Source organism: Suricata suricatta, chromosome 2 (assembly GCF_006229205.1).
Source record: "Suricata suricatta isolate VVHF042 chromosome 2, meerkat_22Aug2017_6uvM2_HiC, whole genome shotgun sequence".
Classification (NCBI taxonomy): domain Eukaryota; kingdom Metazoa; phylum Chordata; class Mammalia; order Carnivora; family Herpestidae; genus Suricata; species Suricata suricatta.
Window position 1 is genome coordinate 134107353 of NC_043701.1, and position 25174 is coordinate 134132526.

At 38.5% G+C, this 25174-nt stretch overlaps 1 protein-coding gene and 1 pseudogene across 5 annotated transcripts in view; both read right to left on the reverse strand.

Moving 5' to 3' along the window:
* The window catches only part of MICU1 (mitochondrial calcium uptake 1), a 237074-nt gene that overhangs the window by 70685 nt on the left and 141215 nt on the right, over positions 1-25174 (reverse strand). For 4 of the 5 annotated variants that reach the window (XM_029931890.1, XM_029931889.1, XM_029931892.1 and 1 more), the window contains 2 exons: positions 12595-12677; positions 2386-2583 (listed from right to left, as the gene is read on the reverse strand). In XM_029931890.1, coding sequence (XP_029787750.1) covers positions 2386-2583; positions 12595-12677 — 281 coding nt within the window. The remainder of the gene's footprint in view (positions 1-2385; positions 2584-12594; positions 12678-25174) is intronic. The other variant, XM_029931893.1, reaches the window with a different exon arrangement.
* LOC115304071 lies at positions 9357-9771 on the reverse strand (annotated as a pseudogene).

The window sequence follows — 25174 nt, forward strand, 5'->3', positions numbered from 1 at the left end:
TCTTAAGACTCCCGGAGCGCCTGAGTGGCTCAGTCGGTTGGGCCTCCAACTTCGGCTCAGGTCAGATCTCACAGTTGTGGGTTCAAGCCCCGCGTCGGGCTCTGTGCTGACAGCTAGCTCAGAGGCTGGAGCCTGCTTCTGGTTCTGTGTCTCCTTCTCTCTCTGCCCCTCCCCCTCTCTGCTCTGTCTCTCTCTGTATCAAAAATAAATAAAACATTAAAAAAATTAAAAAAAAAAAAAGACTCCCACCTGTGTGTCCAGGAATGAGTGTCAAGCTAGGTTGTGGTCAGCCTGGCACCTGCCCTCAATGAGCTCATATTATTGTTTAAAGTTTGTTGAAAGTACCACAACCTGTATTCTCTAACTGCGTTTTATGGATCTTTACTCTATGTTAAACTGTAATTAATAAGTAATTTATATTCCCAGACTATTTTATAAAGTTTCCAAAGAAGACCGTTCCAAAGAAAACCAAGCATCCTGGGGAGCAAGGCATATGTCCAGGACCCTAGTACAAACCAACTCTTACACAAAAGTTATCAGGGGGCGCCTGGGTGGCTCAGTCGGTTAAACGTCCGGCTTCGGCTCAGGTCATGATCTCACAGTCCATGGGTTCGAGCCCTGCATTGGGCTCTGTGCTGACAGCTCAGATCCTGGAGCCTGCTTCAGATTCTGTGTCTCCCTCTCTCTCTGATCCTCCCCTGCTTGTGCTGTCTCTCTCTGTCTCTCAAAAATAAATAAAAATCATACAATAAAAAAAAAAAAAAGTTATCAGACTCCTGAATGATGTGAAAGATGTGCTCCCTATACCAGCAGGAAAGGAATGGAGAGGGACAATGGTGGAAAAGTAACTAAAATATACGGGGAGACTAAAAAAAGATAAGAATTATTTAAATGTGGTCTGTGTGTAAAGATTACTCTCAACGTTGACTCCCCTTCTCTGGTGATAATGAAACAAACTTCATAAAGGTAAGCTGCCTGTCTTTGTTCAATTCAGTATATAAACTCTCTTAAGCCTAGCCACTTCTTTGGGTCTTCATTTTCCTATGGGGGTCCCAGGTGTGTGTTAAAATCTATGTGCTTTCCTCTTGTTAATCTGCTTTATGTCAATTTGATTGTGAGCCCCAGCCAGAGACTCTAGGAAGGTAAAGTTTTGCTACACACCCACACACACCCACCCACCCACCCACACACACACACACTGTGTGTATATATACCACTGTCCACTTATTATAGGGGCCAAGAACTGCTCTCAAGAGGGCTAAATTCCAGAGATCCATTAATTTGGTTTTTTTAATGAGGTAAGTTCTTTGAATATCAATTATATCATTTTAAAAAACAAGTACAAAAGCACATTTCAAGGTTTGATCTGATTTTTAGTATTCTCTCTACTTCTTTCCTAACGTATGAACGTTCAACAGTGGTTCTTATCAATAATGGGAATTCAGTTGTGATTTTTCAAACTGTCTCAGTTGGGTTAAGAGGGTGGAAGAGGTGGGAGCTGCATCATCAGAATCATGGAGAAAAATGGAAGAGTGGCCAAAGAAGTAATGTACATAGTTTAAAAACAAAGCAGTGCTTTTCTCCAGCATTTAAATGTGTTTTTAGTTATAGTAATTTAATGTTTTCAAGTTTCAAATGAATATTAAATATGTTCTTTACAAAAAGAAGTCAAGAAACACCAATCTAAGGGAATTTTTGACAATCTGAAGAAATGAGATTTCATTTTTTTCCACAAAAAGTGCACTAAGAGAAACTTATTATTTTGAATTGAACAGACTTAGTAGCCAACTAACCCATAATACACTTATTCAATAAATAAACACAGAGAGCAAGGTAATGTCCTTACAGAATTGTGTTCGGGAACTGAATAGCATGACGATCTAAACTGCGAGTGGAAAAGTAAATGTCCAAACACAGTATGACATTTTCCCGACTCTGAGCACGTATAGTTTTAATCTGACGCTTTGTGTTTCCAGTGGTTTTTAGCTTTGTAAACTTTCAAAGAAAGATTTACTTATTATCTCCCCTCATCTCCACCTCCTGGTGCCTTCTATAAAATAATATAAAACTGGGGAAACATGGTCAGGTCGAGAATTGCTGTGACCCCTGAATTTCTCCTTCATCAAGCTGAGTATCCAAAGACAAGTAAGATTTTCAATTTAGACTTTTCTGGCTTTTGGTCCCAGAACCACCTCACTCCAAGACTTCTTCAGAGAACATAATATTTCCCATCTGCTATCAGGTTCAAACCAATCAGTTCTCACAGCTGGAAACAAAATGAAAGAATGTCTATAGTGCACGCCCTCCCCCCAGCCCCAGCCCAGAGGATCTAGTGCGTATGTGACGTGAAGTGCCCTGATGCCCGGAAGTCCAAGGGATACCTACCTCTAGTTTCAGAACATCATGCTGAAGTTTACGCTGAAATTCAAGGAAGTTTTTGATTGTTAGCTTTCCCTTAAGATCAGCTCCAAAGAAGTAGGTCGTGAGGGCTGAGCACAGGCCAGACTTGAGGGTGTTGCCGGTGGTAGGACGGTCTCTGTGGCGCATACCCATACTGGTTTGGGAGCGGATGATGCTCTGAACCTGAACGAGAAGCAAACCCCCATACAGAAAAACACAAGAACAACATGGGGCACTTTGGTAGTTCAGTTGTCTAAGTGTCAGACTCTTGATTTCAGCTCAGGTCATGATCCCAGGGTTGTGGGATCAAGTCGTGTGTTGGGCTCTGTGCTGAGCATGAAGCCTGCTTAAGATTCTTTCTCTCTCTCTCTCTCTCTCTCTGCCCATCTGCCCCTCATCCCCACTCGTGCACTCTCTCTCTAAAATAAAATTTATTATTTAAAAAATTTTTTTTAATTTTTGAGAGAGAGACAGCGTGAGCAGAGGGGGGTCAGAGAGAGAGGGAGACACAGAATCTGAAGACAGGCTCCAGGCTCTGAGCTAGCTGTCAGCACAGAGCCTGACGCCAGGCTTGAACCCACGAACTGGGAGGTCATAACCTGAGCAGAAGCCAGATGCTCAACTGACTGAGCCACCCAGGTGCCCCTCTAAAATAAAATAAAATAAAATTTAAAAAAAGTAACCAACTATTGATTGCTTATTATTTGCCTACATTGTGCTATACTTGTATTTTATTGCTTACAACAATCCTCTAAGTCTTATGATTATTCTTGTTTTACAGATGAGGAATTGAAGGCATAGTCCTTCATACTTAATAATTTGTTCCAGGTCAAGTAGATAGCAAGTAGCAGAACTAGGATTCGAACACAGATGCTTCACACCTTTATCACTGAGATGCTCTTACAAATCTTTCTCCAGAAAAGAGTATGCATTTGTTTTTGAGGCTCAAAACCTCTCACACAACACTAAAATAATCATTAACCTCACAGTAATACATTCCATATCTCAGGAGACTTGTAATGTTTTTTTTGTTTTGTTTTGTTTTGAGAGAGACAGAGAAAGACAGCATGAGCAGGGAAGGGTCAGAAAGAGAGGAAGATACAGAATAGGAAGCAGGCTCCAGGCTCTGAGCTGTCCAGTACAGAGCCTGATGTGGGGCCTGAACCCACGAACCATGAGATCATGACCTGAGCTGAAGCGGAAGCTTAACAGACTGAGCTACCCAGGCGCCCCACAGGAGACTTTTAAAAACATCACGCTTCTCACTGCTGACTCGCTAGTTATGACAAAAGGCAGCACAGCTACTGGTAAGTACTGACATCTAAGAGAGAGAGCACATTCAGTAGACTGATAAATGAAATACAAAGTTGAGAGAAAATAATTCCCCAAGAAAAGTTGGAGAATTAGCTTAATCTTTGAGAAGTTTTAAATGAGCTTTTTGAGAAACAATAAATTCTGGAACTAGCAACCATGGCCTAACTATAGAAATGAGCTTTTTGAAGCAAGTCTATGATTGTTAATAGCTTTTTTTTTAAAACTTGTTTCTGCAGTCTTTTCTATCTCTTTACAAGCTAAAAGAGCAAGTATTCAGAATAATTAAACTTGGGATATGTAAAAATAAATAATAAAAGTATGTTATATACATAAACAATACTTACAGCTTTGTGGGTGGTGGTTTTTAAATTGCCAAATTAGAAAAGCAGAACACTTAAAAACATAAGAGTTATAACAACAGATTTACCCTAGTTAAATGTCTTACTTATTTTATTTATTATCTGTGACCATAAAGAAGATTTGGTACAATTTAGTCTGTGGCTCTGTAAAGAGTGAAGAGGTTTACCTAGACAAGGGGTCAGGAGACGCGGGTCTGATTCTGTTGTTCTGCAGTGAGAACAGAGTTTATGCAGGTCACTTAAACTCTTTGGGCCTTAACTTTTTTCACTGGAGAACTTCACGGTTAGAGTCTATGGTCTCTAAGTCTCCTTGTAACTCTAGGTTAGTATCATACATGTTTTTTGTATGATTTCTTCAGGGTTCATGTTTTATCATGGTAATAAGATTAGTTGACATTTATTTCTTACACACAGAGAGATCTGAAAGACAAGTATACAGCAGATTTTTCAATTGCTTAGGCTGAAGATTTTAGACTTTAAATTGAATACAAGATAATCAGAACATTTTCAGGAGGCCTTGGGTGGCTCTCTTGGTTAAGCGTCCGACTCTTCATTTTGGCTCAGGTCATGATTTCATGGTCAGCCCCACATAGGGCTCTGTGATGGGTGTGGAGCCTGCTTAGGATTCTCTCTCTGCTCCTCCCCTACATGCTCGCTCTCTCTCTCTCAAAAAAAAAAAAAAAAAGAATATTTTCTGTTGTTTTGAAGGCAATACACAACTCATTTATCTGCCTGATTGTGAGAACTGAAGACTTTTCCAGTAGCAGTGAACCAGAACTGAGAATCCGCAGCAGGACCTGCCAAGATTTACATTTTGCCTGTGGCTATAAACACTGCAGCTTGAATCCTTCCTGTGGTGGAAACTGTGTATGTCAGCTTCAGAAGTGTGGTGCTGAGAATGTGTGTTAAGTGGGAAAAAAGGAATGTTTTTAGGTAAAATTAACTAGCTCAGGCTATATCATCTTTTCATTAGTAATTAATAGCATAGTCTAAATACTATCCCATTATATGTATTTTAAATACTAGATTTTGTGTGTGTGGGGGGGGTGAGAGAATGTTTTCTCATAATTTCTCAGTTGGAAAATATTTCCTTAAAATATTTTTATTTAGATAATTTCTTAAGGGTATAACATGAGAATCAAACATCAATTCAACTAGTCATGTGAATGCTTACTATATGCTGTATGATGTGGAGAAAATAAAAAATATATAGAAAACATTTCATTCTTTTTCCTCTGTCTCACAAATGGGTTATTATTTCTCATACTTTCCTGCTTAAAAAAAAAACCATTTCTGTCATGGCATTGGGTGAATAGAGCCCAAGCAGTTATGAGGGTTTTTTTTTAAGTTTATTTATTTATTTTGAGAGAGAAAGAGATTATGTATGTGCATGCATGAGCAAGGGGGGAGCAGAGACAGAGGGAGAGAGAGAATCCCAAGCAGGCTCAGCGCTGTTAACACAGAGCCTGATGCGAGGCTCAATCTCACAAATCGAACTGTGAGATCATTACCTGACCTGAAATCAAGAGTTGTAGGCTTAACTGACTAAGCCACCCAAGTACCCCATGAGGCTTTTTATTTTAGCTATCTTTTGTTAAGTTAGTTCTGTGTTATGATCTGTTATGAAATGGGTTACAAGAAAGGATCTGTGGTGATAGAAACGTCAGAGAAAACTCACACAGTATTTAACGGTTGATTAATGTCTTTTAGTAATATGTGTTTATGCATGATCAAAGTGATTTCTGGAAACAGGGCATCTGGGTAGCTCAGTTGAGTGTCTGAATTTGGATCAGGTAATGATTTCATGGTTTGTGGTTTTGAGCATTGGGCTCTGTGCTGACAGCTCAGAACCTGGAATCTGCCTTCAGATTCTGTATGCCTCCCTCTCCTTCTCTGCTCATGCCCTATCTCTCTCTCTCTCTCTCAAAAATAAACATTAAAAATAATAAAAAGTAAAGTTAAAAAAATGATTTTTGGAAAAAAGATGAATCAAAGAATAATAATAGCTATTAGTTTGCTTTATGCAACATTAACTTTAAAATATGTGAGGTGTGGGGCGCCTGGGTGGCTCAGTCAGTTAAGCATCTGGCTTCGGCTCAGGTCATGATCTCAGTTTGTGGGATCGAGCCCCGTGTCAGGCTCTTTGCTGATAGCTCAGACCCTGGAGCCTGTTTCCGATTCTGTATCTCCCACTCTCTCTGACCCTCCCTTGCTCGCACGGTCTCTCTCTGTCCTTCAATTAAAAAAAATATACGTGAGGTCTTTCTTACTGGTTCTCTAACTTTTTTTTATAAGCTTGACAAATATGCTATTAAGGAAACATCTGTTTCCCTGAGAAATCAGAGCAAAGTTTGAATGTTTGGAATCCTGGAGCACTTTCAACTTAATAAATTATTATATTTCCCAAGAATGTAAAATATATAACGATGAAACAGAGAAACTTCTAAAGAGAGCCATTCAGCCATGAGCTACCTTATAATTTGTTGTCTAAAAGGGTTTTTGTATCAAGATTCCTTGTGATCAATATTACAAGTTGTGCTAGTTTAAGAAGGCCAGTTACCCAAGGGATCACGTTAGATGAAATTAGCAAATTAGCACTCCCTTCTCTAACAAGTGAATGGAATAGTGAACCGACTGCTCCAAGTCATTTTGCATGTCAGCATCAATGCCAGAAATAAGACCTATCTGCTCTCAATTCAAATCTAGAGTTTAGCATCTATAAGAAGAGTAGAGAAGTTATGGCAATTTTGCTTCTGAGAGGTGAAGGAAGCCCCCAGTTTGCATTAGCAGGATTGGGGCTCTCAGTTTTTCTGGCTTAAAAAACCACAAGGACAGAATCTGGAGCAACTATCCCCATTGGAAAGTCAGGGGGAGATCCTGAAAAGAAGAAAGCCAAAGATGGGGAGCCCCACATTCTATATATAAACTCTAGCCAAATCCAGTTGAGTGAATCACATGTAAAACAAAATGTTAGTACTCTTCAGATGAATATAGCAAAATCTAAAGTGTACTACGTGTCATTCATAGTATCTAGACAAAAATCCAAAATTATTTGACATATGAAGAAATTGGGAAATATGGCTCATCCTTCAGAGAAGAGACAATGGAGATTAACCCCGAGATGACCCAAGTATTAGAAATTAGTAGACAAGAATTTTAAAACAGTTAAATAATAGTGTTCAAGTATATAACATATACTTATGAATAAGGAAAAGATAGGACGTTTCAGATGAGAAAGAAAACTATATAAAAAATGAAATGGAAGTTCTAAAACAGAAACATGCAGTACCTGAAATAAAAATTTACTGGATTGACTTAATAGAATTGCTATAACCAAAGAAAGAATCACTTAATATGAAGATAAATCAAGAGAAACGACACAGCTTGAATAGCAGAGAGGAAAAAACATTCAAAAAAAAATTTAAGCTTTAGAGATTTGTGAGGCAACATTACATATGATCTTAACATTTGTGTTAGCGAAGTGTCAGATAAAGAGGTAAGAAAGAAAGCCCCCCCAATTTTAAGACATAATAGCCATAAACTTCCCAAATTTGATAAAAATCATAAATTTAGAGATACAAATAGCTCATCAGATATCAATAAGGACAAATACAAAGAAAACCACAGAGGCACAATGTAATCAAATTTCTAGGAACCAAATATAAAGAGAAAACCTGGAAGGCAGAGAGAGAAAAACAACATACTGCAAACAGGGGAACAATGATTCAAATAACCAGACTTTTAATAAGAAGGAATCAGAAATAGTACAACAACTGAGAATTTTACATCTACATCTACAGCAAAATAGCTAGAATTTCCTTCCCCAAATAATGGTGATATAAATTAATTAATTACCAATAGATGTGCACTACAGGAAATGCTAAAGAAAGTTTTCCCGATTGAATGGAAATAATACCATATGGACACTAGGATCTTTAGAAGGAATGCAAGACATCAGAAATGGCAAATATGTGAGTAAATATAACGTTATTTTTTTCCTATTTTCTTTTAAAAACATGTGACTCGGGGCACCTGGGTGGCTCAGTCAGTTAAGCGTCTGATTCTTGGTTTCGGCTCAGGTCATGATCTCTCGGTTCGTGAGTTTGAGCCCCACACTGGACTCTGCGCTGACCGTGTGAAGCCTGCTTGGGCTTCTCTCCCTCTCCCCCTCTCTCTGCCCTCCCCATGAGCATGCTCCCTTTATCTCTTTCTCTCTTTCAAAATAAAGAAATAAACTTTAAACAAAAATTTAAAAATATGACTTGAAGCAAAAGCTACAACAATTATTATGGGGTTTATTATGTATGTAGATATAATACATAGAACATTACTGCATAAAGGGTGAATAGGTAAATAAAACCTTATGGTTGCAGAGTTTCTATGTTTCACGTGAATATTAAGTGATTTTTAGATTTTGACATTTAATTTCTTTTGAATACGTCACTTTTTGCAAACTAGAAAAGAGACTCAAACTAAAGGCAGTCTAGTCCTCTAAGGATCCAGGCTGAGTCTTGCAATGTTCAGCAGAATGAAATCATAATACAAGGTACTAACAACAGGCTTATAATCTCTAAATAATAACCACTTAGCTACATTTTTTCCCTTAGGAAACAGCCAAAAGTCTAGTTCTAGTCCTTAAAGGCATGATATACAGAACATGATGATCTACAAAGAACAGAATGACCCAAATTATATGCTGGCTAATTTACTGGTGGGTCAAATCAAAGCTGACCAAGGATGGGTGGACAGAGAAAGTGTTTACCTTTTGGAAACTTGCTCTGAGATTTTAAAAAGTCCTGGCTGCTGTTAATAAGCAAGCAAGCAGTAAAAAATATTACAGATGCACCTGTACTGACACTTGATTTTGCCAAGGCCTTCCAGTAGAACACAAATTTAGAGATGAGTGTAAGGGTAAGATGCTTAGCAGTTTTCAAAATAAATTACTAGTTATATGAAATCTGACATATTGAATTCTTCCATTTGCCACCAGAACAAACTGACAACGAGAACTATTTAAAAGAAATGCTGACCTCTAGAAAGAATGGTAGCAATAACACTTTTTACCACAGCGGAACATCCTGCTTTCCCACACCATTAACACTGCTACTCTTCCAAGATACATATTCGTGTGGAAACATGTGTCAGCTTTTGTTAGAGGCAAAACCGAGCATGTCCTCGTTTGTTAATTTATAATTGTTAGCTCAAATGATATACTTAGGATGGACCCATAGAGTCTGGTCATTCTTTTGTTTAACATCTGCAAACAGCAGAATTCCTTAGCCCTTAGCCACAGTTTCTGCTCAGTATCTTAAAGCTGGTCTCAGTCCCATCTGTGACTCTTCTCCTCGGGGTTAAGGGTGGGTGATAGTCATCAAAGTCTGGAATGTCATCCCAAGAATAACGCCAGTAGCTTTGGGTACATTGTAGGCAGTGTGAAGGTGGTAAAATCCTGGCAGGAACATCAGCATGTCCATGATCGGGACAGAAACACCTGGTCTGTCACCTCTTTGCTGATATAACCGCCAGCAGAAGGGAGTCTATCCTAACGAGAAAGGTGCCAATCAGAAAGCCTTACATGGATCTCAGGAGAACTCTTAAACTGAAGGTCAATGTAGCCATCGTCTGTGCTGGGGAGCTGTGAGTATTTCATTTTACTACCGGGGATTCCTGTAGCCAGGTTGGCTCGAGATGGCATCATAATACGCTGATACAACTACAGTTGGAGTGCCATGCCAGGCCACCCAGCTGCTGGCAGTTAGCTCAGTGTTGGCAGCGAAGGCACCTGAGGTCTCGTGGTACACCTCACCTAACTTGTGAATATGAATTCTCAGTAGACTGTGTATATTTAATAATCTATGTGGTACTCCCTAGAGAAACCACTATAAAAATAATGCAAAAAGGCACAGTTAAAATGCCAAACAAATTAAACCAGAATTCTGGAAAAAAATATTTAATCTCAAAAATGGCAGGAACATAGAAGGGAGGAACAAAAATCAGAAAGAACAAACAGAAAACAAATAGTAAAATTCCAATTAAATCAGCAATTATGTTAAATGTCAAAGGACTAAATACTGCAATTAAAAGGCAAAGACCACCAGAATGGATAAAAAACAACAAACAAATGTATGCTGTCTATAAAAGTGTACTTTAAACACAAAAACACAGATATATTTAAAGTAAATGGATGAAGCAAAAAAGACATATCATGCAAACAGTAAGCATAAGAAGGCTGGAATTGCTTTGTTGATATCACATAGACTTTAAGAGTATTACCAAAGATAAAGAGTGACATTTCATAATCATAACAGGACTGATTAATGAGGAAGACAATAATCAGAAATATGCAAAGAAATTCCAAAATACATAAAACCCAAATCAGCAGAATTAAAGAGAAATAAACAATAGACTAATTACAGTTGGAGATTTTTTAAAAGTTTTTATTTATTTTGAGAGAGACTGAGAGAGTGCAAGGAGGGGAGGGGCAGAGAGAGAGAGAGGGAGAGAGAGGGAGGGACTGAGCATCTGAAGGAGCTCAGACGCTTAACCAACTGAGCCACTCAGGCGCCCCTATATTTGGAGATTTTAACATCTCCCTTTCAACAACTGCTAGAATGACTAGCTTAAACAAAATCCGTAAAGTCAAAGAACACCTGAACAACACTATCAACCAACTTGACTACATTGACATTTGTAAAAACACTTGGGTTAGTAACGGCAGAATATACATCTTTAAAAGTTTTTTATTTATTTTTGAGAGACAGAAAGAGACAGTGCGAGCAGGGGAGGGTCAGAGAGAGAGGGAGACACAGAATCTGAAGCAGGCTCCAGGCTCTGGGCTAGCTGTCAACAGAGTCCGACATAGGGCTTGAACCCACCAACCATGAAGTCATGACCTGAGCCAAAGCCAGATGTTTAAATGACTGAGCCCCCCCAGACCCCCAGAATATACATTCTTTAATAAAATACACTGATGTTTTTAATAAAACACATCAGATACAGTTCCATAAAACTAGGCTCAATACATTTAAAAGGATTAAATCATGCAGAGAATGTTGTCTGAGCACAATGTAATTAAATTAGATATCGCTAGCAATAAGATAATTAAAAAAACAAAACCTCCTAACTTGGAAATTAAATAATTACTTCTAAACAATTCATGGGTCAAAAAGGAAATTATATGTGAAACAGAAAATATTTCAAACTGAATGATAATGAAAATACCATACATCAAATCTGCAGGATGCTTCTATAGCAGTGCTTAAAGGGAAATGTATAGTATTAAATGCTTACATTAGAAAAGAAGAAAATTGTCAAAACAATGACCATCTATGTTATCTTGACAGACTCATAAAAGAGCAAACAACAACAACAAACCCTAAAATTAGTAGAAGAAAAGAAATGAGAGAAGAAGTCAATTAAATAGAAAACAAGCCACTTGGGCTCTCAGTTGTACATGTTTGAGACTAATTTCTATGCCTTGTGAAGGTAATATACTATTTTTGTTTAAAAAAAAAAAAAGAAAACACACAAACCATAGAGAAAACTAATAAAACCAAAGTTGGCTCTATGAAAATAAAACAAAGAGATCTTGAGAAAAAAGAACTAGAGGCATTACACTCCCTGACTTACATATATATATGTATATGTTTATGTATATTTATGTATATTTTATATATATATATAAATATAAAACATATTCCCTTATATTATAAGACAATATTCATCAAAATAGTATGGGCGCCTGGGTGGCTCAGTTGACTCTTAGTTTCAGCTCAGGTCATGATCTCATGGTATCATGAGCTCAAGCAAGCCCTGCATCAAGCTCTGTGCTGGTAGCATGAAGTGGGATTCTCTGTCTCCTCTCTCTCTCAGACCATTTCCTTTTTGCCATTTTCCTTATTTTAAAAATAGATACGTTCTTCATACATACATATATATATATAGATATGTATAGATATATTTGTTTTGTTTTGAAACCATTCTGACAATCACAATCATTGTTATCTAGAGAGGTACCATGGCCACCAATGATACAAGTTTTATGGAAATGTAATTTCTTCCTAGGATTTATCAGAAACTATGTACATCTATGGCTTGAACATGCTATACTCAAAGGCATGGTGCCATTTTTCCTTCTATCATAGAAGTCCTTTCAGAACGTATGTCATTCATCCTTACATTCTGGAACTGCCGGGCTCAAGGAGCTATTTACTAGATGTTGACTAAGCATATGATCAAATAGCCATTAATTTTTCCTCCCGGCATTATAATCTAATCCATGTTGGAGAATCAGAACAACTTTGACCTTCATCATATGCTCAAATAATTCCTTACATTTAGAGAGAAAACAAACAAAACCCACTTGTTAAAAGTGAGGATGATTATTTTTTAAATATACTTTAAAATGTACTTTAAATATTGGACTGCATCTGAGTATGCTGCCCGGGCCAAAATAACTCCAAGGTACATGAAAATGTGTTAAATATTAATGTATATAGAGGAACATTCCAGGGCAACTTACCTGTTCAAACTCCTCCATGTCTACCTCTCCATCTCCATTCAAATCAAACATCTTGAAGGCAATTTCAAAATTTCTCTGAGGAGCTACAATTAGTAAGGAAGGACAGGATGGGAGAGAAGGAGAAGAGAGAGGGGGGACAAAATTTTTAGAAGGTATTAACTAAAAACAAAAAAATCATTCCTTTAAGAAAAACAGATGGTTAAACACTATTTATTTATTTATTTATTTATTTATTTATAGAGAGAGCATGAGCAAGGGAGAAGGGCTGAGGGAGGAGAGAAAATCTTAATAGGCTCACGCTCACGCAGATCCTGATGTGAGCCTCAATTCCCCAACCCTGGCATTATGAGCTGAATCAAAATCCAGAGTCTGTAGGGCATCTGGGTTCGGCTCATGTCATGGTCTCACAGTTCATGGGTTTAAAGCACAGAGAATGCTTCAGAGCCTCTGTCTCCCTCTCTCTCTCTGCTCTTCCCTAGTTCTCTCTCAAAAATAAATAAACATTAGGGGAGGGGGAGGAAGGGAGGGGGTGATGGTCATGGTGGAGGGCACCTGTGGGGAGAAGCACTGGGTGTTATATGGAAACCAATTTGACAATAAACTATTATAAAAAAAAAAAAGAATAGAATAGAATAAATAATGATGAGGAAAAATGAATAAAACATTAAGTATAAAAGAATATTTTTATGTTGTTTCAAGACATTTTACAGTATATTAAAAATATTTTGAAATAAAAATCATTTTATTGAAAAAAAAATAAATATTAAAAAACAAAAAGAGTTGGATCCTCAACAGACTGAGTCACGCAGGTGCTCCAAACACTAAATGCAGTGTCAGGTCACAGGATGCCACCATATTTATCTAGATCAATCTTGTAGTGATACACCTTAAAACCAAAAGAGAAATATTACTATGGCCAGTAAAGACAGCACTTGTCTGTCTGGGTTTCAACACCAATCTAAACACTTCAGCTTTGCTTTCTTAGAAACCGTCCTCTTAAATATATAATATTAATGTTGTGCTGTTACTTAAATACAACATTATTTATCTGGGCATGAACATGTGCTTGGGGTGAGACATATACTGTAAAGTAAGAGGTTGAAACTCCGTTTTTGTCTTGCCTTTTTAAAACCAGCTAGTAGGTTTCTACACTTGATCTGAGCTCAGAATTAAAAAAATAAAAAATAAAAAATAAATAAAACCAGCTAGATTTCTACTTTGTTCTTTCTAGCCTCTCCATTGTAAGTGCAACGAGGAGTTCAGTGGATGTGGTTCAGCCATCGGGTTCTGTTCTTTTTCTTTCTCTTTTTAAATTTTCTTTTATTTATTCTTTTTAAATTTATTTTTGAGAGACAGAGAGAGACAGTGCGAGCAGGGGAGGGTCAGAGAGAGAGGGAGACACAGAATCTGAAGCAGGCTCTAGGCTCTGAGCTAGCTGTCTGCACAGAGCCCAACGTGGGGCTCGAACCCATGAACCATGAGATCAAGACCTGGGCCAAAGCCGGACGCTTAACCGACTGAGCCACCCAGGCACCCCATCAGGTTATTTTCTATAGCACTTTACTCATCATCACTATAGCCCTGAGGTAAGGAAGAAAAAGCATAAGAGTGTCTACTCAGTATCCTATTTCAACCATGTCAGCTGGGTACATAAATAACTGACCAAAGTATATGGAAATGTTAAAATAACATTGAAGTTTAAAAAACAAAATGAAAAATGCAAAGTTTGAGATGACGTATGTATTTTTTCTCCTTAGGTGAATAGTAAAAGCCCTTGAAGAGTTTTTAGTATTCCTACATCAAAAAATATAAATATAATATACTTGTGCAGAGAATAAAATGTGATATCCTCCTTCCTTACCACACTAAATGTGCTGGTAAAAAAAAAAAAAGTTGTTTACTTCCTTCCTTTGGTACTTCAAATTTACATAAATGTAGAGAATAAACCAAAATAAAATATCCTATATTCCTAGTACTATTGAATTAAATTTTCAATTAACATAATTTTTATTAAAAAAATTTAAAGAGCCTAGGTGGCTCAGTTGGTTAAGCGTACAACTTCAGGTCAGGTCCTGATCTCACAGTTTGTAACTTTGAGAACCATGTTGGGCTCTGTGTGGACAACTCAGAGCCTGGAGGCTGCTTCAGGTTCTAGGTCTCCCTCCCTCTCTGCCCCTCCCCACTCATGCTCTATCTGTCTGTCTGTCTGTCTGTCTCTCTCTCTCTCTCTCTCAACAATAAGTAAAAAGTAAACATTAAAAAATTTAAAAATTGGGGCACCTCGGTGGCTCAGTCAGTTAAGGGTCCGACTTCGGCTCTGGTCATGATCTCACCGTTCATGGGTTAGAACCCCACATGCTGACAGCTCAGGGCGTGAAGGCTGCTTTAGATTCTGTGTCTCCCTCTCTCTCTGCCCCTCCCCTGCTCATGCTCTGCTTCTGTCTCTCAAAAATAAATAATATTAAATATTTTATTTTTAAAAAATAAATAATAAAAAATTTAAAAAAGTAAAGATTATAGTAGACAAAAAAGTAAAAAGGGCTTAGTACATTATGCATAGTTACAGAGAATCCATATTCCCATGTTACTCGTGAATTTGTCAATAGTAACACTTCGTAGGGTTAAATTCCATTTTCAGCTAGCTAGCCACCTAGGCTGGTGAGCTCCTGGTTTCCAGCTGCCTGGGTGAATCATGTGCCTGTCAGCTTCCAATTGCTTGTCTCACCTGATATGGTTTCCAACTGGCTTATTCTTCTTTAGGCCACAAGTACAACTGTTACAAGGGATACGGCTGGGGGATTCGATTTTTGTATATTTGTTGTCACTTCTTAAATTTTTCCTACTTGTCTGGAGACACTTGGGCGACTCAATCAGTTAAGTATCTGACTCCTGGGTTTGGCTCAGATTATGATCTCATGGTTTGTGAGATTGAGCACTGTGTTGGAGCCTGCTTGGGATTCTCTCTCTCTGCCTTTCCCTAGCTCATGATCTTTCTCTCTCAAAATAAATAAGTACATATTTTTTAAAAATTAAAAATTTTCCTATTTGTCTTGATGTTATCTTTTACTGAATAGTTACTATGTGTCAAGCACTGAGCTCGATAATTTAAAGATGTTGATTATCTGATTTTGTACACTCAAATCTAAAAGTTTTTATTTTTTATTAAAAATATTTATTTTGAGAGCGAGAGGGCATGTGCAGAAGGGGCAGAGAGAGAGAGAGAGAGGGAGAAAGAGAATCCCAAGCAGGATCCACACTATCCTACTATCAACATGGGGCTCAATCTCACAAACTGTGAAATCATGACCTGATCCAAAATCAAGAGTCAGAAGCTTAACCAACTGAGCCATGCAGATGCCCCAAATCTTTTATTTTTTTAACAAAGTAGGACATTGGGGCTCACAAAATGACAAGCCCAAAATTACACAGCTAATATGTGGCAGAACTGGTACGTGAACCTAGGTCAACGCTAACTCCAAAGCCCATAAACTTTTTCATTATGCTCCATGGCCTGCAACGGAAAGACAGTGGTTCTTAACAATAATAAACACATACTCTATTTTGATAGGTTTTAATCTAGAGACGAAACAACAAAACATGACTCACTGATTATGTCAGTCTATAACAGCCGAGTTCCAAGTTCTTCATTTCAAGGACATATCATCAGAGAAACATTGCATATGCCATGCTTATACTTTAGACTTGGCTGCACTAATTGGAAACCCACAGGTAACATTAGATTCTCAGATAGGGTTGTCACAGGTTTGAAAAAATTCTAAATATGAATTTCTTTAGGCAGGAATGCATTCTCCTACTCTCCCCCGGCCCACTTCATTCAAATACATCATTTGCCTGTTCCTTGTAGACAGATACCTTAGATTGTAATAACCGCAGACAGCGTGAAGCTGGTGACAGCTGGGGCAGTGACACCATCAGACATTTATAAAGAATTTCTCTGGCTACAATGTGAACTGAAGGATGGGTTGGAAAAGAAGAACCAGCTTTAGAGACGATCACGGAAGCTCTTGTAAATGTTGAAAATGTGAACTGGGATGAAGGCAGTGGTAATGGAGAGGAAGAAACAGATTTAAAATAAGGAGGTGGAATTATACAACTTAATGATTAATTAGCTGTGGAGAGCAGAGAGTAAAAAACGCTGGCAGCTTGACTGCCTTAGGCTAGCTTGCACGCCATTAACCGAAAGATAAAACAGATGTAAAAGGTTTTGATAAATAAAAGGAATTCATATCAGACCTGCTGGATTCAAGGGGTCCACAGCCTATTCAGTTGAAAAGGCTGGGTAACGGGAAGCCGATATTTAAGGTAAAAGGAAGGAGAAAGCAGTGACAGAGGAGGTGGCATCAGGAAGAAAACAGTCCAAAGGAAGAGAAATAGGGAAAAATTTGGCCAAAGCCAGTGAGCATGTTGAAGTAAAGCTCAACAATTAAAGCAGCATCCCCATTCCCGATCGCCACTGGTTACAGAGGGTACACAGAGCGCTTAAAATTTTAGCTTTATCATAATATTTCATTCTTACTGTCCTGTGAGTTTTGTGAAGCCACAGTCATCATTTAAATGACTGAAAGAGTTATTTCAGCAAACCACAGTTAATATATCCTCCTACAATTATGGTCATTATATGAAACAAAGCACGCCCTGTACTTCTTTTTATTATTTTTAATTTTTGAGAGAGAGAGAGACAGAGAGAGAGAGAGAGAGCACAAGTGAGGAAGGAACAGAGGGAGAAGGAGGAAGATAATCTCAAGCAGGCTCCATGCTCAGTGTGGCCCAGTGTGGGACTCAATCCCATGACCCTGGGATCATGACCTGAACAGAAATCAAGAGTCAGACGCTCTACTGACTGAGCCACTCAGACGCCCCACCCTCCACTTTTTGAGGTTTCTATACCGTTTGATCCTGCTTACTTTTAATAGAGTATTCACTTTATGTGGAGCTACTCAGAGTGTTTATTAAAGTACATGCATTGATCCTACTCTAGAGGCTGAGCTTCTAGTGCACTGGTCATGAGAAGGCAAGTCAGGGCTGCAGCCTTGCCCACTCTCGGGCCTTACCAGTCTATCAGAAAAGGTCCTTCCAAGAGTAGTTCTCTCAATCTATTCAATCTTCATCTGCTGATAAATCATGTCAAAGCATTTAAGACAAACAAGCAAATACCAGTGTACTTCTAAGTGAAACATGCTATACAGAAATATACTATTAGGCAATTCTCTTGTACCTCCCCTGTCTCCCTTTAAATGTATGCTTCAGAGTAATTTTTTAAATTTTAAAAAATGTTTTTAAATTTATTTTTGAGATAGAGAGAGAAAGCATGAGCACAGGAGGGTCAGAGAGAGAGGAGGAAACACAGAATCTGAAGACAGGCTCTAGAGGGTCTGAGCTGTCAGCACAGAGCCTGATGCGGGGCTTGAACCCATGAACCGTGAGATCATGACATGAGCAGAAGCTGGATGCTTAACCGACTGAGCCACCCAGGCGCCCCCAGAGTAATTTTTAAATCTAGCTGCTCTGAAAAGCTTTAAGGTGTCCAAGGTTTCTGCTACCTCATAACCTATTTCATAGAAAGGTACTAAGAGAGTAATTTTTTTAATCCCAGACTACTTACAGAGTGAACAGTGAAGCTTTGTCCCACTGTGTTAACAACATAATCTGCTTTTAGTATGGTGATTTCCAAAATGATCATAATATATGCTGGAACTGATTACAACAAGAAGATTATATCCAAAGTTCATTACTCAGAATTCCATGACAATCTGGAAATTGGAGATCCATTAGGTCTGTTCTAGTTAAGAATTCATGTTTATATTATTCTATCAACAACAGTGGTTACAATAACGACTCTAGATTGCTCTTAAAAGTACAACAGAGGGGCGCCTGGGTGGCTCAGTCGGTTAGGCCTCCGGTTTTGGCTCAAGTCAGATCTCACGTTCATGGGTTCGAGCCCCGCGTCGGGCTCTGTGCTGACAGCTAGCTCAGAGCCTAGAGCCTGGAGCCTGCTTCCGGTTCTGTGTCTCCTTCTCTCTCTGCCCCTTCCCCTCTCGTGCTCTGCCTCTGCATCAAAAATAAATAAAACATTAAAAAAAAAGATTAAAAAAAAGTACAATAGATTTTTCTGCTTTGTTTTAGTAACAAGAAAAAAAAAAGCATCATGTTCTATGTATGTTAAAGTCAAATAACTAGACAGCAACAACACTAGCTGTCTCGAGACTTTCACGACTGTTCCACTTACTGTTTTTTTAATAGAAAAGGCACAAGACTAGGCCTCTAATTCTGGCTCTTCCAACAACATGAGTCATTATGCCTTAAATTCTTTTTTGGTAGTACTGACAGAATAAACAAAAACATGAATAGGTTAGATTCTTATTTTCTGTTGGTTTGATTCTCCTACTACAGAATTTCTACCAGCACTATTCTTGTTTTAATATGGTGCTATAGGATAAATGAGGTAATTAATATGCAATATCAGAGAATTCTGAGTTAGAAAAAAACCTTTAGATTATAATGAGCTTCTGTTTAATGATGAACTTGCCTATTGAATTTGTAAGGATGATCACATAGCCTATGTTTATTTCTGAGAGAGAGAGGTCACCACTTCTGAGGTCTAACCATTATTGGCCATATCAATGGAGCTTTTCTTCTCATGCAGAACACAAATCTAATTCTGTGTAGCTCCTATAAACTGTGCTAGTTTAATTTTCTAGAGAGATAAAAAATAAATCTGCTTCCTCATGTGTATGATGGCTCTCTAAATACATAAAAACATATGATCATCTCTCCACTAAGGTTTCTCAGAGCCTGCTTCTAGAATTTCAGCATATAACAGCACTCCCCACTCCCCTTTGGGGTACTTTAGATGGTCAGTGCCTCATGAATGCAGTATACCCTAAATGTAGTTAATTCTGGAATGACCTGTCCTTTCTAGAAACAATAGGAATGCTTCTTTGCAGACTAATGCACTAGTATTCCTCTTACCTGAAGGTTTAGTGTCTTGGTTTCTATATAACATTAGGTTTGGGGACAGTGGGGAGAAAAACCTGTTAAGATTTGATTTAAAAAGAGTACTCCGCCCTGAATTCTTCTAGATAAGGTGGTTAGGGTGTAGACTGAAAGAAGCCTCCGGCCTTTTACAGAGTAGAGGGAAAGGTTCCCAGAGTATATGTTGTAGTTGGACTATATTTCCTTGGGATGATTTAACTTCAGAAGAAGGGTGCTACACAAAATAAAAATATCCTGAGAATTATTTTAAACACACTTAAGCAGCAACAGATTGATTTTCTTTTCATCAATAACAGTTGCCTTATAACTCTGGTTTCATATCTGAGTAACCATTTTACAGGTAGGAAATATGATAATGTTGCCCTTTTCAGCATTTTCTAATAGTTTCATGGCATGTGTCACATTAACGCTATAGCTAATTAAAACGCTGCAAATATTTGAAAAATGTAAGACCTAAGGAATGACAAGAGAGAAGTACAAAGTAATGAGGAACTTCTTTTTACAAAGTTATGTATTTTACATTTAATTTTTATATACAGTTAACTAGGTAAAAAGGTGTTACTTATGTGAAGCAAGGCATAATAAAAATATCAGTGGCTTGAAAATTTAACTCTTATACTTTCTGCTTCAACTCAGAAGCCCCATAGTTAGGCTTTTCCTCATCTTTGTTTTGTGGAAGTCTCTACTGACCAAAATATCCACTATTAACGTTGCCACCTGAAGTCAATGGAGATGGTATGAAAAACTATGGCAATCTGCTCTGAAATCAGGCAAATAAGTATTCTTGAAATATAAGATATAGGGTGGCAAATTAAAAAAATCCACACAAGGGGCACCTGAGTGGCTCAGTTGGTCAATGTCTGATTTGGGCTCAGGTCATGATATGGTGGTTCACGAGTCGAAGCTCCAGAGCCTGTGTCTCCCTCTCTCTTTGCCCTTCCCCTGCTCATGCTCATGCTCTATCTCCCTCTCTCAAAAATAAATAAATATCAAAACAAATTTAAAAAAATCCACATGGACTCTAACTTGTTATAGAAGATAATGTGTTATGAAAAAGTTAAAATCAAAGTATTTTCCTGTTTGTTGTGTTAGAATTACAATTTAAAACATTGAAATGACTTTTGATTGTGCTATAAATTTTAGTTCTTTACCATTCAGGTGATTTAATATGTTCAAACAAGGGTTATTTATTTATTATTTGAGAGAGAGAGAGTGCATGAGTAGGGCAAAGGGGGGGGAGAGAGAGAGAGAGAGAGAATTTTAGGCAGGATCTGCTCAGCACAGAGCCTGATGGAGGGCTCAATCCCATGACCCCAACGTCATGAACTGGGCCAAAATCAAGTGTTGGATGCTCGACTGGCTAAGCCACCCCAAATAAGGGTAATTTAATTAGACTATTTCCTGAGTATGTTTTCTGTGGTTGTGCAGCAGTATGAGTTCATTAAACAGGAACCAAACTATATAATATGAAACAGTGAACATTCTGCCACTTAAAATAACGTATCACTTCATATGCAATTCAAAATGATAAAAAACTTTCACTGCTAACTTTTCAAATACAACATACAGGGATTTTCTCTAGCAAAGGAAAAAAGACAACAAGGCAATCTGAAATAGCCAAAGTTCATGGTATGTAAGTCCATCAATCGACTTCTTCCTCTTGGCCTTGCTGCTTTAACACAATAGAAAAAAAATTCCCCCGGTGAAATGACAAGTGTTAAGGATAAAGAAAACAGAAACACTCAGCCATCCAGGAGGAAAACACTTTAGTCATCACAAAGAAAGAAGTATTAGGTTGTTTCGTAATTCTCCACAACACCTCAACACGACAGAGCAAGTACTACTGCATCTTGAGGGAAAACAATTGTAACTGAAGAATTATATACGAGTGAAGTCATCATCTGCCTACATTAGTGACAGAAGATATTCTCAGGTATGCAAGAACTTTAAAATTGTATAACGCCATACCTTAAAAACATTACACAAAAAATAGAAGCACAGGTCTTGAGCAAGGTTCAGTAAACTCTGCCCTCCTGGCTAGCCACTGGTTTATGTGCTGTCTCTGGCTGTTTTGAGCTACAGAGGCAGAGTTGAGACCTTAGTAGTTAAATAGAAGTAGTCGCCATGGCCAGCAAGCCTAAAATATTTATCTCGCCCTTTAAGAAAAAGTTTGCAATCTCTCATTGAGGAAATTCTTCGGCCAACAAAAAAAAATCAATCAAAATAAATAAAGACAGGGAAGATGAGATCAATTAAGAAGTGAGCAATAAATTAAATGAGCAATAAAATCAGAACAGAGTTCAGCTTAAATAATGGTTATTAATCCAATAATAATCATGGCATATGGCATTTATTAAATGTCATTTACTATGTATAGGCACTTTATATGAATTATTTAATCTCGCAACCACTCGGTGACATGTTCTATTATACCCATCCTCTGTTAAAGAAGAATAAACTAAGGTACAATATGTCCAAGGTCACAGAGCCAGAATTCAAATCCAGGCAGCCTACTAGAACATGCACTCTTGGCGATTCTCCCCAAATATAAAATATCCTTGCAAGAGATAGTATGTAATGTAAAGTCATTTATAAAGAAATAATGTGGAGGTGCTCCTGCATGGCTCAGTTGGTTAAGCATCCAACTTTGGATTTCGGCTCAGGTCATGATCTCAGGGTTCGTCAAAGTGAGCCCTGTGTCGGGCTCTGTGCTGACGGCTTGGGGCCTGCTTGAAACTCACTCTCACTCTCTCTCTCTCTCTCTCTCTCTGTGTCTCTCTCTCTCTCTCTCTCCCTCAGAATAAAATAAACTTAAAAAAAAAGAATGTAGAATAAAAAAAAGACCAGATTATTAAAATTGTAAACTGAGTAGAGAAGAAGGTGAAAAGAAGCTAAACTTCTCAGCTTCTAACAGAAGACCTCAAAAGAAATGCATGACTTCAGGGGTGTCGGGGTAGCTCAGTTAGTTAAGTGTCCAACTTTGGCTCAGGTGACGATCTCACAGTTTGTGAGTTCGAGCCCTGCATTGGGCTCAGAGCCTGGCGCCTGCTTCAGATTCTGTGTCTCATTCTCTTTCTGCCCCTCCCTCACTTGTGCTCTGTCTCTGTCTCTCAAAAATAAATAAATGTAAAAAAAAAGAAAAGAAAAGAAAAAGAAATGCATGACTTCATCCTGGATAAAAAAAATCATGTTGCACCTCTCCCCCAAGACACACACACACACACACACACACAATTCAAATGTTACCTCTCTTAAGCTCTGACAGTTTTCTTTTTTGTAATGGAAATGAATGATTTAGGTTTGGTGGCCAAGGCATACACTTCAAAAAAGGCTATCACAAATAACACACTGCCAGCTACACCATGAGACAGAGCCGGGTCACCTCCCCACACTAAGACACCTTTGGTTTAGAGATCTTGGGTGATTCCCATCACTGACAATTTGGTCCACTTGACTTTCCCCACACTTTAAATTCCAGCTATGTTTTAAATTCGCTAGTAAACAGTAAGACTGTGGAATCCTAGGCCCCGTACTCTCAACTCCAATAAAACCCCAGGCCAGTGTACCCTCCCACACTCTCTACCTGTATGGGCCTAGGTGTGCTGTAGTTTCCAGGTCTTTTAAGTGATAAACCTTTATTTTTTCAGTTTCCCAGTTGGTAGTTGCTGAAGGGCATCTTGCAATTATAATAAGAACCACGAATGGTAACAATGGTTTAGAAAAGAGAGATGTCTGCGGCAAGACTGATGGGGGCAGGGAAGCAGGTGAGTGCCCCTAAGACATTTCTAGGTGATAGGGTTACTTTCTACAGGCTGAGGTGGAGACTTAAGCAAAACAAGTGGCACAGTTGGCAGAGCTGCATGATTGTGCAGTTAACTGAGGGGAATGCCCTATATCTGAACCTTGCTTACTAACTACCCCTTCAGGAGGTAATACCACCTGAGAAATGAGCTCTGCTTGCTGGGGGTCTGTCAGGCTGCTACGTGCTTTCTCATATTACCTGGGGTATCCAGCCCAAAAGGTCAGGGCTGCTATAAGAATCCAACTATCTCCCCAGAGCAGTATGATCAAAGCCATCTGGTCTAACCAGACTATCAGACTACTAATTACAAAGGCCGTAATTGACTACAAATGTGCATAAGGGTACTCAGGGCCTCAAGGCCCAGGTGAGCTAAGGAGAGTTAACTGGATCACAAAGCTTTTGTCACTGCCCAAGGGGAGGCTCTAGGCTAATGGCACAAGGAAAAGATTGCCATTAAGTGAGGAATGGGGGACCTCTGCCTGTGGCTGCTGAATCAGTGGCAATACCAGGACTACATGTCCTAATCCAGAAGTGAAAGAGCCTTGCAAATGGAAACCAATCATGCTACTAAAGGAAAATACAACATTGGCCTGTGGTCTCTGTATCACTACTTCACTCACAACTGTTGCTCTTCATTCACTGACCCAATGGGATATTATGGGCCCAATCCCTGGCATGATATTGCTAAAAATAATTTAACAGATAAACATAAATGTCCTGAACATCTGGAGCCCACCAGCATCTCCTAAGAACCTCAAGGAGGTACAACAGTATTTTGATAAATTCAAAACCCCATGGATACTTCTTGGGTGTTAATCAATGTCATGCATACCAACTCCGATATCACACTAAAGAAGCCTAGGGGGTCCCAAAGACCCTTTGCATATCACTGGAGCGGAGACAGACCTCAATCCTTGGGATACCCTGAAAAGAGAAGCAGCCACCTATGAAGAGGGCTTACGTGATCCTGGGTTCTGGAGTGGTGGTGGGTCCAGAGCTGATGGCCAAGAAAGAATTCTTGAGGCCGCTCTGGTGCAAAAGGGTGACTTGATTAAAGCAAGGGGACAGGATTCCTGGGCAGAAAGAGCTGCACTGGAGTTGTGAAGAGGGGCTGATTATATACTATGGAGTTGGGGGAGGTAAAGGCAAAAAGGGAGGACTCCAGACATGAAGAACTTTCAATATTTCTTATAATGTAGGTCCAGTGGTAATAAAGTTCCTCAGCTTTTATTTGTTAGGAAACATTTATCTCACCTTCATTTTTTGGAGGACAAATTTGCTGGGTAAAGTATTCTTGGTTGGCAGGTTTTTTTTCTTTCAGCCCTCTGAATATATTACTCCATTCTCTTCTGGCCTACAAGGTTTCTGCTGAGATTTCGGCTGATAGAGTTATGGGGGTTCCCTTGTATGAGATATTTGTTTTCTCTTGCTACTTTAAGTATTCCTTGTCTTTGATTTTAGTCAGTTTTATTATAATGTGTCTTGGAGAAGATAATTTTGGATTGAAATTTTGTGGTGACCCATTAGCTTCATAAACTTGAATGTCCAAATCCCTCTCCAGGTTTGGGAAGGTCTCAATCATTATTTCTTTAAGCTTTCTACTCCTTTTTCTCCTTCTCTTCTCCTTCTGGGACTCCAATGATGTGTAGATTATTTCTCTTAATAGTGTCCCATCTGCCAGTAGGTTTTATCTCTTTTCATTCTTTATTCTTTTTGTTTCTCTACTGGATACTTTCAAACAATGTCTTCGAGCTCACTGATTCC